At 44.2% G+C, this 18,893-nt stretch overlaps 1 protein-coding gene across 1 annotated transcript in view; it reads left to right on the forward strand.

The window, feature by feature from the left end:
- The first annotated feature begins 15,214 nt into the window (after positions 1-15,214).
- The window catches only part of ANKRD29 (ankyrin repeat domain 29), a 63,676-nt gene continuing 59,997 nt past the window's right edge, over positions 15,215-18,893 (forward strand). The window contains exon 1 of the mRNA XM_064294645.1: positions 15,215-15,307. Coding sequence (XP_064150715.1) covers positions 15,287-15,307 — 21 coding nt within the window. The 5' untranslated portion in view covers positions 15,215-15,286. The remainder of the gene's footprint in view (positions 15,308-18,893) is intronic.

Here is an 18,893-nt window from a genome sequence, read left to right on the forward strand (position 1 = left end):
AACTTTCAGGCCCTTCAGGTACTTCCACCACATGTTGAGAACAAGTAATGAGAGGTCTTTGGAGGATGAGGTGGGGAGGCTCTGCCTTCAGTGAAGCCACCATGGTTGCTCCATAAGGCAGTAACCCTCATGCAAAAACAGGATTATGTTCTTTATCATTGCCTGCCCAATAGCCTGACTTACAAGCTAGTGGCCACCTGTCTGAGATTCCTGAATAAGAGAATAACCACATAAACATCACTCCCAATCTTATTAAAGAGCATCAGAAGGATTGATTCCATATTTGAGAAGCTCTTGGATCCTCAGATAATCTGTGAGAATTTACTGATTCATTCAAAAATACTCTGTGAGCACTGACTATATGCTAAGCGCTGGGCTTGGCATTGGGGTCACAGAGCCAATGAGACAAACATGGTTTCTCACTGTATGTGGCTCACAATCTAATGTTCAGCTTCACTGGAGTTCCTGTAACCCCAGGCTGCTATCTTACCTCTGAGCTGTAGGAAGCTCGCCAAGGAACGCTCAGCAAAAGGATAAGGCTCATGTGACACTTGGAATATACTCGAGATATAGTTTGATACATTACTATATAATCGCCAATCAAGGGCCCCCAGATTCAAATGTCAATAAAAGTACTATTATATTCTGCTTTTCCCACCGGGGAAGAGTATCTATTTTCTCCACAAACAAAATTAAGTTTGAATTCTACTCTTATTCCCATGTAAGGCTCTGAGAATATTTCCATAGCATGGGAGTCTTCTACTGCATTTTCCCTAAGGACCAAACTCAGCTAGCTTCTTTTAAATGGTTTTGGCTCCACTGGAGATTAAGCAAAATAAGTGCCAGCTTTGCAAATCAGAACTAAGTCTGTGCGTATGTGCTGACTTACACTTTTGCCTGGTCATAAAACGGAAGGGCTGAAATTTCAGCTGGTCAGCACTTGGAGTCCCAAGTACATTAAGAGTGAATTCTCTTGCGTAGATATTTAAACACTCAGCAGAATGCTAGAGGCAGCTTCGGTTACGATGCATCTCTCCTTAGCCAATCCATAATAGATGTTTTTACTCCCAAGTGCCAGATGCAAGAAAGGGTACTTTCCAATTATTCACCCAGACTCTCCTTAAACAAATGTTGGAAGGTAAGGAAACTGAGTTACACAATAATGCTAAACATCCGAGTGAAAATCAAACACTTCAGGCAAAGATTGAGATGACTGACCAGGTGATGATTAAGGCTCCCAAGGCTGGCGTCATTATGCCAGTGGTTAGTCCACTGTTCCTTCACTACGAGTTTTAAACCACAAAACATTTAATGGGCCAGTGCCAACACCGAGGTGGAGGAAATCTAACATTTTGTTAAATCACCATGATGGTTAATACAAGCAAAATTACTTGAGCACATGGAAATCCAAAGAGTAAAAAAGGCATGAAAGGTTATTTGCTGGAGTCCCTGGGTGGTGCAAATGATTAATGCGCTCAGCTGCTAACTGAAAGATTGGCTGATTAAGTCCACTCAGAGGCACCTTGGAAGGAAGGCCTGGTGATCTACTTCCAAACAGTCAGTCATGGAAACCACTATGGAGCTCATTTCTACTCTGGCCCACAAGGGGTCACATGAGTCGAAATCTCAATGGTAACCAGTGGTTATTTGCTGCTTGGAGGGTAGTTGCAACATTCCTCTATGTTAGTGTGGCCCTCCTCCCTGGAGAAAGAGAGGGCAGTGAAGTCTTCACACAGAACCACCCAGACAAGGACTCCCTACTCCAGGTACCCCGCCTGACATCAATATCCTGATACCCCACTCAAAAACGGAGAAAGAGTGCTTCTGCAAGCAGGCAGAGGATATGCACAACTATTATAAATTAATCAATGAGCAATTGGAAAAAAACACAATTTCCCAAGTGAGCTCCAAAAGAACATTCTTTCCCAAAGATATGACAGCAGAAGAATAGATTGTCAAAGGAGGAGACTAAAAATGGATTGAGATATCAGAGGAAAAAGTAGCTGAATCAACAGCACTATGTCATCCCTTAATATCACATATAAAACTTTACAGTGAGTTCTTTTCGTCAGGGTAAAAATGTCATTCATTTTTAGTTGTTTTCCATTCAAGATGCACTGATTCATTCAATTAATGTGTATCGTTGTCATCATCATAGTGAGCATTTAACTGCTAGTTACCACGTGTCAGGCATAATGTTATGGGCTTTACGTGCATTAAATTAATTAATTATCACACCAACGCAACAACGAAGATTATATTATTATTTCCACTTTACAGATGAGAAACGAAAGTTCAGAGAGGTTAAGTATTAGGTTAAGCCATATGAAGCTGCTCATATGTACACAATTTTGACCTGCAAAAATGTCAATTAAAATAGGCTCGACCTAATAATTCACCCAAGATTAGGAAGCTGGTAAGTGGTAGGTGTGGGATCCAGCCCCATTCAGCCTGAAATCCAAGTCCATGCTCTTAACTTGGCAACACACCTAATGCTTATCATATACCAGGAACCACGGCAGGTTCTGGAAATGGAGGCACAGATGGATTTATTTTGGAAGAGGTTAACCATCCATTTGTTCTTGTTAGTTGCCATAGAGCCAGCTCCAACTCATGGCAGTCTTAGGTATAACAGAACAAAATGTTGCCCAGAGCTGCACCATCTTCATGATCATTGGTATGTTTGAGTTCATTGTTGAGGTAATTGTGTCAGTTCATCTCATTGAGGGCTTCCCCATTTTTGTTGGCCCTCTACTGTACCAACTATGAGGTCCTCTTCTAGCAATTAGTCTTTCCCGATGGTGTGTCCAGTGTAAACAAGCTGAAGTCTCACCATCCTCACTTCTAAGGAACATTCTGGTTGCCTCACAGTATGCTTTTAAGACATGCTTGATAATATTTTGTAATTATTATCTGCTGATTCTCCCTTGTCCTGTTTACCATATCAAATAAGATAATCTGGGGGGTTCTGTTGTAGTTTTGTTAAGCTAAAAAAAAAAAAAAAATTTTTTTTTTTTTTTTATAGGTAATGATGCTCCAGATTTCTCATAAAACTACATTTGTGTTTTGGCACATTGGTTGTTTCAGTTCACTGTGGTGGTTATTGCAGTTGTTACTGCTGCTGTTGTTCTTGTTTTCCTTGCTCCTCCCTGAAACAAACCCAGCTCCAGCCTAGAACAGATACCACGATCTTAGGCACATCCTATCCCCCAAATTTTGTATTTGTGCCTTGGAAGAGCTCTGCTCTTCCCTTCCTGGGATTCTAGAACATAAACTGCCAACTGTGAGAAGTTTTATGGTGTGGACCCGTTAAACAGACCTGGTATTCCCTACAGCTGCTGAGCCTCGCTCTGTGTTCAGAGCAGAGGAGGTGCCCAGGCAACAGCAAGGTTTCACCAAAGTTTGGCGCTTGCAGCATGTGGTTATTAGCTTCCTTTGTTCTGTGATACCCTGGCCCTCTCAAAGTGTTATATATGGGGCACACATTTCTGTTATTAAGGGAAATTAAAACGTCTGAATTATATGGAGTATGTCATTAAGGCCTCTTGGGGTATATTCTGGAGTATGACAATCATCTAGAATAAAAATTGCTATATTTGAACATTTAAAATGTAATAGTCATTTCTATAAGAGAAAACTTACAATGTGTGGACCTACTACACAGTGAGACCTAAACTTGAGATATGTGTCCGGTTTCTGGAAAGAAGTTATTGCAGGTTAGGCTCCCTGGGAAGAAGACTCTGGTACAGAGGTTAGCATGCAAGTTGTTTATTAGGGCTTGCTCTTAGGATTCATACCGTAGAAGGAAGGAAGTAGGATTGAGCATAGAGAAAGTTGGGATGTAGCCTAAACCCAACAATAGCCTCAGATGCCCCCAGGTGCATTTCTGATACTATGATCCTTCAGAATAGTATCAAGTAGGGGCAAGCAGGCTGAGCCTTTGTACCCACGTCAACCAGTCATTGGATATGGGCTCTGGGAAGACAGTATGACCTTGGGCGAGGTGGCTTTCTGCAGCTGAGGCAATCCTTGGAGGGCCTAGCAACTGAGTTATCTACCAAAAGCGTATGTGGCTGGGATAACAAATCCTTCTGAAGGAGAGTCTGGTCGGGGGACCCCAGTGTCCCCCACAGTCTACCCCTTGCACACTTAGAACCACTTCTTCATCAAGTGCTGGGAGCAGCTCCTCTAAGATTCTGGTGAGCCCCTCTTCTCAGGGGGAACTTAGAAGAGGAAAGTTGGTAGCACCTACTACAGTCCCACTGCTACAGCTGGTCTCAGGCTGCAGCTGGTACTCACCATCTCGCTCCTCAGCTATCTATTCCAGATTTCCCTCACCCACCACTAGCACCTTCGCGCATCTCAAAGGCTTATCAGGTAAGTGACCCAGATCCTTATCACTGACGGGTCTGAGCCCTGGTCACTATGTACTTCTCAGGCTGCAATTGCTTCCTTTGTCTATTTACCTTCAAAAAATGGATAAGAAAATACCAAGAGGCACCAAATGGAGCATCTCAGTTCCACACATATTCCTTCCTACCCCTATGTACAAGAGTAGCCCTACCTCCTCCTGATAATCAGCATCAACTGGTCAATTACTCTGCCAGGATGGTGGCTCTTCTTCTCACCTGCTGCCTCTAAACACAAAGAATCTAGAGTGCCCAGGCAGCAGCCATAGCTTATAGTTCAATTGGACTATTACTGTGTCTCCTGGTGGAAGTGTTCCTCCTTTGAGAACCAGGACTTCTAAACTGGGAGAGCCTAGAGTTCCAGGAACAGGAAATACAAATTCCCCAAGGTGATCATTGAGAGTAATGATAAGTGGGACCACTCCTACTTCTACTTTTTAATCCCCAGCCCCATAATTCTTCTGTCTGAGACATAGAAAACAATAGAGAGGTCTTTGATTTAGATTGTGTACTAGTTTTTTTTTTTTATTGTTTCCTGGAGGATTGTACCCTGTGCTTTTAAAATATCATCTCCAAGTTGATGCTTTAGCTATGCCTTCAACAGGCTGCTCCAACACTCAAGTGGTTGCCAGCTTTGGGTAACGAGGTATAAGATATGACCATTGGATACCATGATCGTGAGCCTCCTGTGGTCTGCAACAATGTTATTTGGGATTCTGTACTCCAGAAGCCCTTGAATAATGGCGTTGGCTGAGGCCCCACAGGCAAGAATGACAAACCCACACCTGGAATATGTGCCTATTCCTGCCAAAATAAATTGGTGACCAGGTGATCTCCATGAAGAATGATAGCATCCTGGGGACTCAGTATTGGTCCCTTTTGTTGGCATGTTAGGCATTAGTGACAGTAGTTGCCAAATCAGGCTTGGTAAGCGGGAGCCCATGCTGTTGGGCCCATTCATAACCTCCATCCCTGCCATCATCGTGACATCACCCATGTGCCCATCATGCCAGCACTGGGGAGGCTGGTGACAGAGACTAGTTGATGTCAATTGGTTGGGTTGTTTTGTCTATTTGGTAGTGCCTCTCTTGTGGTGGATGTTCTCCATAGAACATTAACATACAATACAAAATCTGTATTACAAAATCTGTATTAATTTTCTAGGGCTACGGTAACAAAAATACCACGATCTGGGTAGCTTATAAGAACAAAAACTTATTGTGTCAAAATTCTGGAGGCTAGGAGTCTTTTTTTTTAGGAGTCCAAACTCATAGTGTTGGCAGGGCCTTGTTCTCTCTATCCGCTGTAGGGGAAGATCCTTTTTTCATCTCTCCCAACTTCTGGTAGCCCAGACATTCCTTGACATGCAGCTTTAGTATAACTTAGTTATCACATGCGTTCGCTCTTCCCTCTGTCTCTCTGTGTCTCTTCTCCTCTTCTAAGAAGACACTACTCGGATTGGATCAGGACTCACCCTACTCCAGTACTCATGTTAACTCAAATGATAACATCTTCAAAAGCCCTATTTCCAAACAAAGTCACTTCACAGGTACCAGAGGTTAGGACTTCAATATAAACTTGGGGAAAGGGAATACAATTCAGTCCGTAACACTCTGGTCCCCCCAAAACTCATGTCCTTCTCACATGCAAAATATATTCACTCAACGCTAATACCCCCAAAGTTTTAACTCATTCCAGCATCAACTTTAAGTCAAAAATCTTATCTAAATATTGGACTCCTGTCAGAGAGCTGCGGAAGGGGAGTACAGGAAAGCAGCTTCACGGAGCTCCCAGCAGGAGACAGAGCACCCAGTAACCAGTGATACACACTTTCCCACCCCCCACCCTCCTGCCCCCTGCTTGGCCTCTACCGCTTCCCAGCAGACCACAGTCACTCGTTTAGGAGGCGCCAGCTTCATGCCCCTTGGATTTGCCCTGTCCACACCAGCTGGCTCCTTCAGTGCCATTTCTTTGTTGCTGATATTGCTTTTTTTGACTTCTTTTGGTTTCTTCTCGATCTCTCACATCCTCCCCCTCCTTTCTCTCAAATACCTGGCCCTGTGTGCCATCTTTGCTTCTCCTTGACAGGCTGTGAAACACTGATTGGCTGGGGAACTGCTTCCCAGGTCCGAACCACCACACTGGTGGGATCCCTGGGGCCTTTTTTTTTTTTTTTACACATCAGACATGAGTGCAAATCTGGATATATTCCATCCTGGGGAAAAATTCTTCTCCATCTGTGAACCTGTGAAACCTAGAATGCAAGTTATCTACTTCCAAAATACAATGGTGATGCAGTTATACACCCATATGTCTACATGCATGACTATACACCAGAGCTCCTTGTCCCCAGTCTTCCAATCTTTCTCCTTCCTAAGACCTTACCACCAAGTCAAGCCATTTACCTCTGCCTATGAATCCATATGTAGTCTAACCTTGGGCCAGTTCTCTTTCTATACAAAGTAAATGCTCAGGTCCTCCACCTGAAGCTCTATTTTTCAAGGCCACCCATGAGTGGGATAGTAGTGCAGCCACCATTCATTTTCAGCTTACACCCATATACATAAAAAAAAAAAAATTATTATTATTATTTTTAATGTAATCCATTCTAATTGGAAGGCCATGAACCAAGCTCAAGCTTTTCCCTTCTCCATCAGCTTGCCCTGAGGGATTCCCCATACAACAGATGTGAGCGGAGGGAGAGTTGCTTGTGTGAAAGCGGAGGACGACATGCAGGTCTGCACCATCTGCTCACGAAGGCTTGCACGTGTCCTCCGATCCTGCTCATATTTGATCCCAGATGCACCACCTCCATCTTATGATGGATTGTTGCTGGGCCCACCTTACCTTATGATGAGACCTGATGGCCATATGGTTACTTGATGTCCTGTATGTAGTCAAGCACTCCACATCTACTAGTACTCTGGAGCATCCTGCCTTGGGTTCTTTTTGGGACCTACTTCCTGGTGGCATGGGTGGTCTCCTGCTTAAGCTAATGCCAGGCTCCTTAACTGTTATACTAGGGGAGTATCATCCTATTGCCAGTTCTACTAATTGTTTTCAAGATTTGACTTCACACTTAAGCAAACTGTGCTCCAAGTACCTGCTGGAGAATGAACCTCAAACCTCAAACTCTGAGCTCTTCAATGCCTTAAGAGAAATGGTATTTATAGAGGACCATGTAAGAGTCAGTAGTCGATGAATTTTTCTAGAAGCCAGTCCCACAGATGCTAAACCTAAACTGCCCTGTTTTGAGTTTTTCTGAATCTCGCTGATGTTAGCTTGTCAGCCTACATGAAGGGAAGTCCTCAAAAAAAAAAAAAAAAAAAAATAGCTCTGTGTAATGCAACAAGGTATTCACCGCAAAGATACTATTGAGGATACCGTGTATTGCTTCACACAGTTTCAGTTCTCTCTGCAACAGTTGAATTTCTTACATGCAACTGGTGAGTTTTGATCTTACAGACAGTCATTGTTATGGATTGAGTTGTGTCCCCCCAAAATATGTGTCAAATTGGCTAGTCCATGATTCCCAGTATTGTGTGATTGTCCACCATATTTTGGACATACTATCGGGAGGGACCAGTTCCTGGAGAAGGACATCATGCTTGGTAAAGCAAAGGGTTGGCAAAAAAGAGGAAGACCCCCAATGAGATGGATTGACACAGTGGCTGCAACAATGGGCTCAAACATAGCAACAATTGTGAGAATGGCACAGGATCAGGCAGTGTTTCGCTCTGTTGTACATAGGGTCACTATGAGTTGAAATTGACTCAACAGCACCTAACAACAACAACCCAAGCACTATTACCAGATTCAACCAGAAGGCCTAGGACAGAAGAAGGGCTGGGCTCCCCTGAAGCTCAGTGCCAGGTGGAGTATGGTAGCTACCTAAGCAAATATGGTGTTCTGGCAGGGAAAAGAAAGGGGGCAATGGATGCGGGGGTAGGTTAGTCAACACTGTGGCTGATACACTTCCCATTCCAGAGAGTCTCATCTAGTGTAAGTTCCAATAGGTAAGGGGAGATTATGTTAGTCAGCTCAGGGATTTGGGGTGGGAAAGTAGACAAGGAATATATACAAACAAGATGTCCAGGAAGGATCTTAGTTGGGGTAAAGGGGCCTGACAATAAAAACGGGAGGATGAGGTTTCAGACCAGCCTGACCTACTTCACAATTCTGTCTGGCACAAGTCCTGCTGGAGCATAAACTGGCGCAGTAAAACATCGAGGCCAACACCTACAGTCAGAGCCGCTTTCTGTGCTGGTGTCAACAGAAGACAGCAGTGAACATGGTGTAGTTAGAGATTATCACAGATGTCTATGTGTCTGAGTAGTGTATATCTCTGAAAAGAGTGGTGGGCTTTCTGACTGCAGCTTTGGAAAACACAATCCCTTGAATCTTCCAATAAATCAACAATTAGTAAGTTTTGACCATCTGTTACATCTCCAGACATAAAAAAAACCCTGGAGAAAAAAAAAAAAGACACAAGGTCTGACCCCGAAGAATTTAAACTCTATTAGGGGGGTCGAAAGTAACAGAAATCATGAGGAAAACCTGACCATGTGGAATCAAGGGCGGATTACCCAACAAGCAAGGTATAAAACCAAAAACCAAACCCTTTGCCATTGAATCAATTCTGACTCATAGTTACCCCATAGGACAGAGTAGAACTGCCCCATAGGGTTTCCAAGGAGCAGCTGGTGGATTTGAACTGCTGACCTTTTGGTTAGCAGCCAAACGCTTAAGCAAGGTATACCAAAACCAAACCGGTTACGGCTGAGTCTATTTCAGCTCATAGCGACCCAATAGGACAGAGGAGAACTGCCCTATAGAGTTTCCAAGGAGCACCTGATGGACTCAAACTGCCGACCTTTTGGTTAGCAACTATAGCTCTTCACCACTATGCCATCAGAGTTTCCAGGCAAAGTATGCTCCGGCTTAATTGTGCTTATTTACTAATCTGTAGTACACCATTTCACCTGGGTTTCTGATTGGTGAAACCCAGGTGAAATTTCCACTACAAATTAGTAAGTAAGCACAATTAAGCCCGTGCATATCTTGCTTCCTGTAAGCTGGTACATACTGTGCTTTCTGGTTAATCCATCCCTAGATGGGGCGCAGAATGGAGTTATAGGGCAGGGGCTCAGCAAGGTTGGGAGAGAGATGAGTGAGGGGCAGGGAAGAGGAAGGGAAACTTGAGGAGAGAGTAAGACGGTACGTAGGTCAAGATTTGGGTTAGAGCAGACAGAGGAGGTGTGAAAGAAGAGACCCATTGGGATGGCAGGGAGAATCCTATGACAAAGATGGAGGGGTTTTGTTGGGTAGTGAAAAACTATTCGAGAGGGAGAGCAGGCTGTACGGGTTTAATTTCATGGGTTAGGTCCAATGGGGAGTAGAGTATTTGAGAAGGAGTTGTCTGGCCATGATCAGGAGGGTTTTGTTCTGTTTGGGAGCTTTTTTATGAAGGCGAGTTTAGCTAGGTCTGTGGGATGGTGTGCAGGCACATTCTTTCCAGTGGCTTTGACAAGAAGCCCATCAACAGCCTGGCCAGAGACTCGCTGCTAAAAACAATTGTGAACGCCAAGTGTGGTGGTGGAAAGGGAATAATGAGCTTTGGAGTCACACAAAATTAAAAGTCTAGCCCTATCACTCGTTAGAAACTACTTCATCTCACATAACCTTAATTCTTTCATCTATGGAATGGGCATAATACCCCACTGCATAGGAGTATTTGGTATGTAGAAAACAGTCAAAATATTATTTCTTTCCTACCCCCAACATTCAAAAACGTCAAAGCAAAACCTCCCATCTTGATCTTATGTAAGAATGTCATGTGGCAACTTCAAAATTGGTTCATCCATGGACACTCAAGGCAAGGAAAAAATTTTATATTTCTTCATTTAAAAGTTAGAATTTTCTATCAAATTTTGCAATGTTTTTATTTCAAAATTATTTCAAACACAAAGTAATACAATTTATTCATAAGAGATAAATATTTTATTTTTATTTGTAGCTGTATTTTTAACTTTTAACTTATCCATTGTAAATTCAGTTGAGAAGACAGAAGGAAGCACAAACAGGTTTAGAGAGGGATGAGTGGTGAGGGGTGAGATGTCCTGTTACTTCAAGTGCTTTTACTTTGTTGTTGTTGTTAGGTGCCGTTGAGTCGGTTCTGACTCATAGTGACCCTATGCACACAGAACGAAATGCTGCCCGGTTCTGCGCCATCCTTACAATCGTTGTTATGCTTGAGCTCATTGTTGCAGCCACCGTGTCAATCCACCTCGTTGAAGGTCTTCCTCTTTTCCACTGACCCTTTACTCTGCCAGGCATGATGTCCTTCTCCAGGGACTGATCCCTCCTGACAACATGTCCAAAGCATATAAGATGCAGTCTCACTGTCCTTGCTTCTAAGGAGCATTCTGGTTGTACTTCTTCCAAGACAGATTTGTTTGTTCTTTTGGCAGTCCATGGTATATTCAATATTATTTGCCAACATCACAATTCAGAGGCGTCAATTCTTCTTCGGGCTTCCTTACTCAATGTCCAGCTTTCACATGCACGTGATGCGGTTGAAATTACCACGGGTTTTGTCAGGCGTACCTTAGTCTCCAAGGTGACATCTTTTCAAGGTGACAGTTTAAAGAGGTCCTTTGCAGCAGATTTACCCAATGCAATGCAGCGTTTGATTTCTTGACTGCTGCTTCCATGGCTGTTGATTGTGGATCCCATTGAAATGAAATCCTTGACAATTCCAATCTTTTCTCCATTTATCATGATGCTGCTCATTGGTCCAGTTGTGAGGATTTTTGTTTTCTTTATGTTGGGGTGCAATCCATACTGAAGGCTGTGGTCTTTGATCTTCATTAGAAAGTGCTTCAAGTCCTCTTCACTTTCAGCAAGCAAGGTTGTGTCATCTGCATAATGCAGGTTGTTAACGAGTCTTCCACCAGTCCTGATGCCCCATTCTTCTTCACATACTCCAGCTTCTTGGATTATTTTCTCAGCATACAGATTGAATAGGTATGGGGAAAGAATACAATCCTGACGCACACCTTTCCTGACTTTAAACCAATCAGTATCCCCTTGTTCTACACGAACAACTGCCTCTTGATCTATGTAAAGGTTCCTCATGAGTGCAATTAAGTGTTCTGGAATTCCCATTCTTTGCAATGTTATCCATAATTTGTTATGATCACACAGTCAAATGCCTTTGCATTGTCAATTTAACACAGGTAAACATCCTTCTGGTATTTTCTTCTTTCAGCCAGGATCCGCCTGACATCAGCAATGATATCCCTGATTCCACATCCTCTTCTGAATCCAGCCTGAATTTCTGGCAGTTCCCTGTTGATATACTGCTGCAGCCATTTTTTAATGATCTTCAGCAAAATTTTGCTTGTGTGTGATATTAATGATATTGTTCTATAATTTCCGCTTTTGGTTGGATCACCTTTCTTGGGAATAGGCATAAATATGGATCTTTTCCAGTTAGTTGGCCAGGAAGCTGTCTTCCATATTTCTTGGCATGGGTGAGTGAGCACCTCCAGCGCTGCATCCATTTGTTGAAACATCTGAATTGATATTCCGTCAAGCCCTGAAGCCTTGTTTTTTGCCAATGCCTTCAGAGCAGCTTGGGCTTCTTCGTTTAGTACCATCGGTTCTTGATCACGTGCTACCTCCTGAAATGACTGAATGTCGACCAATTCTTTTTGGCATAATGATTGCGTGTATTCCTTTCATCTTCTTTTGATGCCTCCTGTGTTGTTAAATGTTTTCCCCATAGAATCCTTTACTATCGCAACTTGAGCCTTGAATTTTTTCTTCAGTTCTTTCAGCTTGAGAAATGCCAAGTGTGTTGTCCCTTTTGGATTTCTATCTCCAGCTCTTTGCACATGTCATTTTAATACTTTGTCTTCTCGAGCCGCGCTTTGAAATCTTCTCTTCAGTTCTCTTACTACATCAATTCTTCCTTTTGGTTTAGCTGCTCGATGTTCATGAGCAAGTTTCAAAGTCTCCCCTAACATCCATCTTGGTCTTTTCTTTTTTCCCTGTCTTTTCAATGACCTCTTGCTTTCTTCGTGGATGATGTCCTTGATGTCATTCCACAACTCATCTGGTCTTCAGTCACTAGTGATCAGTGCATCAAATCTATTCTTCAGATGGTCTCTAAATTCAGGTGGGATATACTCAAGATCGGAAACACTGGTGATGTAGTGGTTAAGTGCTACGACTGCAAACTAAAGGGTCAGCAGTTCAAATCCACCAGGTGCTCCTTGGAAACTCTATGGGGCTGTTCTACTCTGTCCTATAGGGTCGCTATGAGTGGGAATTAACTTGACGGCACTAGGTTTGCTTTTTGGTTGGTATACTCAAGGTCATATTTTGGCTCTCGTGGACTTGCTCTGATTTTCTTCAGTTCCAGCTTGAACTTGCATATGAGCAACTGATGGTTTGTTCCACAGTTGGCCCCTGGCCTTGTTCTGACTGATGATATCGAGCTTTTCCATCGTCTCTTTCCACAGATGTTATCAATTTGATTTCTGTGTGTTCCATCTGGCGAGGTCCATGTGTACAGTCGCCGTTTATGCTGGTGGAAGTAGGTATTTGCAATGAAGAAGTCACTGTTCTTGTAAAATTCTATCATTCAATCTCCGGCATTGTTTCTATCACCAGGCCATATTTTCCAACTACCGATCCTTCTTCTTTGTTTCCAACTTTCGCATTCCAATCACCAGTAATTATCAATGCATCCTGATTGCATGTTCAATCAATTTCAGACTGCAGCAGCTGATAAAAATCTATTTCTTCATCTTTAGCCTTAGTGGTGCATAAATTTGGATAATAGTCATATTAACTGGTCTTCCTTGTAGGCATATGGATATTATCCTATCACTGACAGCATTGTTCTTCAGGATAGATCCTGAAATGTTCTTTTTGACAATGAATGCAACACCATTGCTCTTTAAGCTGTCATTCCCAGCGTAGTAGACTATAGGGTTGTCCGATTCAAAATGGCCAATACCAGTCCGTTTCAGCATTATATGTGTTCCATTTCATTTTTGATGATTTCCAGTTTTCCTAGATTCATACTTTGTACATTCCAGGTTCCGATTACTAATGGATGTTTGCAGCTGTCTCTTCTCATTTTGAGTCGTGCCACATCAGCAAATGAAGGTCCCAAGAGCTTTACTTAATCCATGTCATTAAGTTGACTCTACTTTGAGGAAGCAGCTGTTCCCCAGTCATCTTTTGAGTGCCTTCCAACCTGCGGGGCTCATCTTCTAGCACTATATCAGACAATGTTCCTTATGAGTAGCAGCTTTTACTTTACCACTGGAATTTTCCAGAAAGACTATTTTTGCCTTTTATACTTTAAAAAACAATGTTTTATTTTTATGCATTGATTTGTGTCCCCCAAAAAGTTCTAGTCCCTAGTACCTGTGGATATGGCCTTATTTGCACATAATGTCTTTTCAGATGTAATTAGTTAACATGAAGTCATCCTGGAGTAGACTGGACTTTATCCAGTATTACTGGTGTCCTTCTAAAAAAAGGAGAAGAAACACAGAGGCAGAGGTACACAGAGGGAGAATGGCTATGTAAAGACAGGGGCAGAGACTGGAGTTATGCTGCCAGAAGCCAAGGGAACACTCGGGGCTACCAGACGTTGGATGAGACAAGGAATGATCCTCCAATATAGGCTTCCTAAGGAGCAACAGCACAGACTCCTAGCCCTTAGAATTATGACAGAGTAAATTTCTGTTGCTTTAAGCCACCTATTTTGTGGCAGTTCTAGGAAACTAATACACTCTTCCATTTTCACTTGCCCCAAACCACCAATGGGCAAGCAGCCAGCAGCATGGGTGAGCAAGGGGACAGCTCCTTCAATACTCCAGGTGTGCAGCCTAACGCCAAGAGGTGACTGATGTCATCTAAAAAAGAGGGGTTATGATTGTGTTTCAAATTTTGCCTTTCACTTTCAAAAATGAAAACACTACTTATCACTTGTGCCATCAAAAGTTTTGCTTCCCAGATTTTTTCCCTCGGACAAAAAATCAGATTCTTAGAAAACGAAGAGAATAGCAGACAAAACCAAGAAAGACAGAAAATACAAAAATAAAAACAGCTATTTGAAAGGATGGTAGGATAATGCGTGAATTTTTCTCATTTTTTATTACATCCTTGTAATTTTTTTTCTTTAATGTGTGCTGTAATGAAGGTTGAGAAGCATCTGAGGCAGACTAGGCTCTTTTGGAGGATGTGTGTGGGGAGAGTGCGTGTGGGGTGTGTGTGAGTGTATGTGTGTGGTATGTATGTAGTGTGGTGTGTGTGAGTGGTGGGCGTGTTGGGGGTGTAGTGCGTGTGAGTGTGTGGTATGCATGTAGTGTGGTGCGTGAGTGTGTGGTGTGTATACTGTGGGGTGTGGGGGGTGTGGTGTGTGTGTAGCGTGGTGTGTGTGAGTGTGTGGTGCGTGGTGTGTGTGTGTGTGTGGCGGGTGTGGTGGGTGTGTAGGGGGTTGTGCCGTGAGGGTGTGTGCGCGTGTCCGCTTGTGTGTGGCGGGCGTGTGTGCGTGGCGTGTAAACTGTCGACAGAGCACCCGGCCTGTCGCGGGGCGCCCTGAGGCGAGCGCGGGGCCGGCGCACGAGGCGCTCGCCCTCCCCGCTCCCGCCCCCAGCTCGGGGCCCAGCGCCCGCCCCGCCCGTCCGCCCCGGCCTGTCTGCGGCGGCGGCGGCCAGGCCGGCGGCGGGGGCGCGCGGCGCGCGGAGGCGACCCGTCTGCGGAACCTGAGGGGAGGGAAGGGGAAAACGCCCCCGGGCCGGAGACGCGCCGGGTGCCGCTGGGGCGGCGGCGGAGGAGCGGCTTTCGCGGTCATGTGCAGGATGTCCTTCAAGGTGAGCGCCGCGGGGACCGGGAGGGGTGTCCCAGGCTGGCCGGCCGACCTGCAGCGGCGGGGCCCGCAGGGTGGGGTGCGGACGGCGCGGGAAAGGAGGGGCCGACGTGGGTCCGCGCGTTTGTGGTTAGGTTGTGGCGGCTGTGCCCCAAAGGCTGCGGTGTTCGTGGCCGCAGGTCCGGTGCGCCTGGCTGCCGGGCGATGGGGCGCGGGGACGGTCACCCGCTGGGGTAACAGGTCCGGCCCGGGCGCGGAGAAGCCCGTGGTCAGCGCTTTTCCGCCGCAGAGCGGCCGCGCCGTGGCAGGGGCCGCAGTTGCGAGCCAGAGTCCCTGTGAGGCCTTATCCGGAATTCCAGCTGCATCCACTGCTGACTACCGCACCACAGTACTTTTTTTGGACGCTGAAACTGTGTGACTAGCGCGCAGTGCAGCTGCAGTTGAGCACCAGGCTTCAGTGTCCAAAGGAGTCCTGGCTTAAAAAGAACTAATTAAAGTCGTTCCATTTAATCCCCAGCTTTTAGAATGGAAGTGAGGGTAATTGATTTGCCCCAATTAAAGGTTTTAATTTTTAAAAAACCGCTAAAATCCGTTGAGCACTTAAAATGTGCTGATTCTGAACCAAGGACATCGCGTGTATCATCTCAATCCTCACGAAGGCTGGGTACTCTTTTTTTCTTCAAATGAGAAAACTAAGGCATAAAAGCGAAATAACAACCGCCACAGCCTTGCGGCCAGTTAGTTATTAGTGTCACAACTTAAAGCCAAGTGTGTCTGGCTCCAGCCACCGTAAGCCTCACTGTCTCTGGCGGTCGTTCATGTAGGCAGGGGAGTGACATGGAGAGGTTTGCATGTTAGAAAGATCTCTCTGGCTACACTTTGAAGAGGGTGGAGCTGGGAAACCCGTCAGGAGGACACTGTGGTTATCTTGTTAGGAGATAGTACTGGCTTGGTCCAGGGCATAGGCAGCAAGGATGGAAGGAAGTAGACAAATGTGAATGACTGTGACTATTTAAAATAGAATTCAGAAGTTGATGTCATGAGCTGAGTTAGGGAAGACCGGAGGTATGAAGCTAACACATTGGACTGAGGACATAAAAAGTTCGACGATGGGATGGCAGTCCAAGTAGAGATGATAACTAGACATACCGGAGTCCAGGAAGAAAGTCTAGGCAGGAAATAGAAATTAGATTTAGGGATCAGCAGTGCTAAGTGGTAATTGAAGCCAGAGGAGTGAAGTTGTTGCGCAGCGAGACCGTGTAAAGGTGGAAAAGAGGACTGAGGACAAAATCTTGAAAAAGATCAGGATTTAAGAAAGAGCAGAATAAGAGAACCGCACCAGGAAAACTGAGAAGGAACAGCCAGATATGAATAAGAAAACTGGGGAGAATGTGAGGTCAGGTCACTGAGATGCCTTTCAGTAAACATGGGGAGGGCCTCAGGGTTAATACTTAAGAGAAACCAAATAATCTAAGAACTGAAAATGTCCACTGGATTTAGTAACAATGCAGCCACTGATGACCTTGCCCAGAGCAGTTTCAATGAAGTGCTGGCATCAGAAGCCAGACTGCAACAGCTTGAAAAATGAGTGGGTGGAAACAGCAAGTGTAGAGAACTCTTTTAAGAAATTCTCCTAGAAAAGGGGATAAAGAATGGTAGTGAGTGGCAGCAGCAGTGATCTGGAGCTGACCGAGGGTTTGTTTGCTTTGAAATGGTAGAAACTTGAGCATCTTTAAACGATGATAGACAACCCAGTATTAAAAAGACAAACCAGTTTAAACCTGGCTAAAGGATCTAAATGCAGTAGACATTTCTCCAAAGAAGATACACGGTGGCCAATAAGCACATGAAAAGATGCTCACCATCATTAGTCATTAGGAAAAACCACAATGAAATACAACTTTACACCCACTAAAATGGCTATTATCAGAAAGATTGACAGTGATTAGTGTTGACCAGGATGTGGAAAAATTGGAATCCTCATTCATTGCTGGTGGAGTGTAAAATAGTGCAGTTTGGCCATTCCTTAAAATGTTAAATATGAAGTTACCAGATGACTCAGCAATCCCACACCACATGTCGACACAAAAACTTGTTTGTGAATGTTCATGGCAGTATTATTTATAATAGCCAAAAAGTAGAAAAAATTCAAATGTCTATCAATTGATGAATGAATAAACAAAATACGGTATATCCATACAATGGAATATCATTCAGCCACGAAAAAGAATGAAGTGCTGATGCATACTACAACATGGATGAACCTTGAATATACTATGCTGAGAAAGAAGCCTAACACAAAAAGCCACGTGATTCCATGTATATGCAATGTCCAGAACAGGCAAATCTATAGAGACAGAAAGTGTATTAATGGCTACCAGGGGCTGGGGAAGCGGGGAATGACTGCTGAAGTTTCTTTTTGGGGTGATAAGAATGTTCTGGAATAGGTAATGGTGATGGTCACACAACCTATGGAGAAACTAATAAACACTGAATTGTACATTTTAAAAGGGTGGATTTATGGTATGTGGATTATCTCAATTTAAAAAACTTATTAAAATGATGATAAGCAGGGTTGAGAAGGCTTGGGAGTAGAGGGGCTGACTGAGTTGAGTGAGTGTGTGAATTACTCAGGGTGTGGGAGGGGTGGAGAGCAAGAGCAAGGCTCCATTAGCGTTAGGGATTAATTAGAACACGTGGTAAAAAACGTCCTCCACTGGGTTAAGAGAAAGGAGGTAAAGTTGAGTGTGGGTACAGATGTTTTGAAAGTGAAAGGACAGGATGTGGTCAGGATTTGAAGTGAGTAGAAAGGAAACAGGTGCCAAAATTTTTAGTGAATAAGGAAGAATGATCAAGAGGTGACAACTACCAAGTGAGGTAGAGGATGAGCAGGAGGGATGGCCTGGGTGTTGAAGGAGCAGAGATTTGTACACCAGCGTGGGTTTTTTTTAGTGGGGTTGGGGGTGGTCTGGAAGCCAGGTAAGGAGGGCCCTGACCCCATTTCCCAGCCCTGGGCTGGTGTGGGAGAGGTTCTGCCTCCACCGTGAAGGGGTGCTGGGGCACTCTTGGCAGGAAGACAGTGGAGCACTCTGTGCCAGGTTAGAGATGAAGAAGAGCTGATTTTCCAGGAATGGACCCAACGGCAACAGTTTTGGTTTGGTTTTAGAGTTGCAAATGGTGAAGAGGGAAGATTTGACAGGAGAGCCAAGTCACCAGTAAGATGGCGTTGGCCTAGCTGCATCCCCCTCACATCATAGCAAACATAGTACACGCATCACAGCCCACAAGTGTAGTCGAAGCTTTTTTTTATTGTGGTAAAATATGTGTTAACAAAACGTTGGCCATTTCAACCAATTTTACAGCCACTCCTTGGAAACCCTGTGGGGTGGGGTAGTAATACTCTGTCATATAAAGTCCCTGTGAGTCGGAATCGACTTGATGGCAACAGATTTTGTTTGGATTAAGTGATATTAAGTTCACCGTGTTGTACAGCCATCACTAGTGGAGACATTTTATTGTAAAACGTTTTCAAGAGATTCTCATAATACTGCTTTTAAAATTATTTAGCTGTGAGTACCCCAGTCAACTTA

This window comes from Loxodonta africana, chromosome 11, assembly GCF_030014295.1.
Source record: "Loxodonta africana isolate mLoxAfr1 chromosome 11, mLoxAfr1.hap2, whole genome shotgun sequence".
Classification (NCBI taxonomy): Eukaryota; Metazoa; Chordata; class Mammalia; order Proboscidea; family Elephantidae; genus Loxodonta; species Loxodonta africana.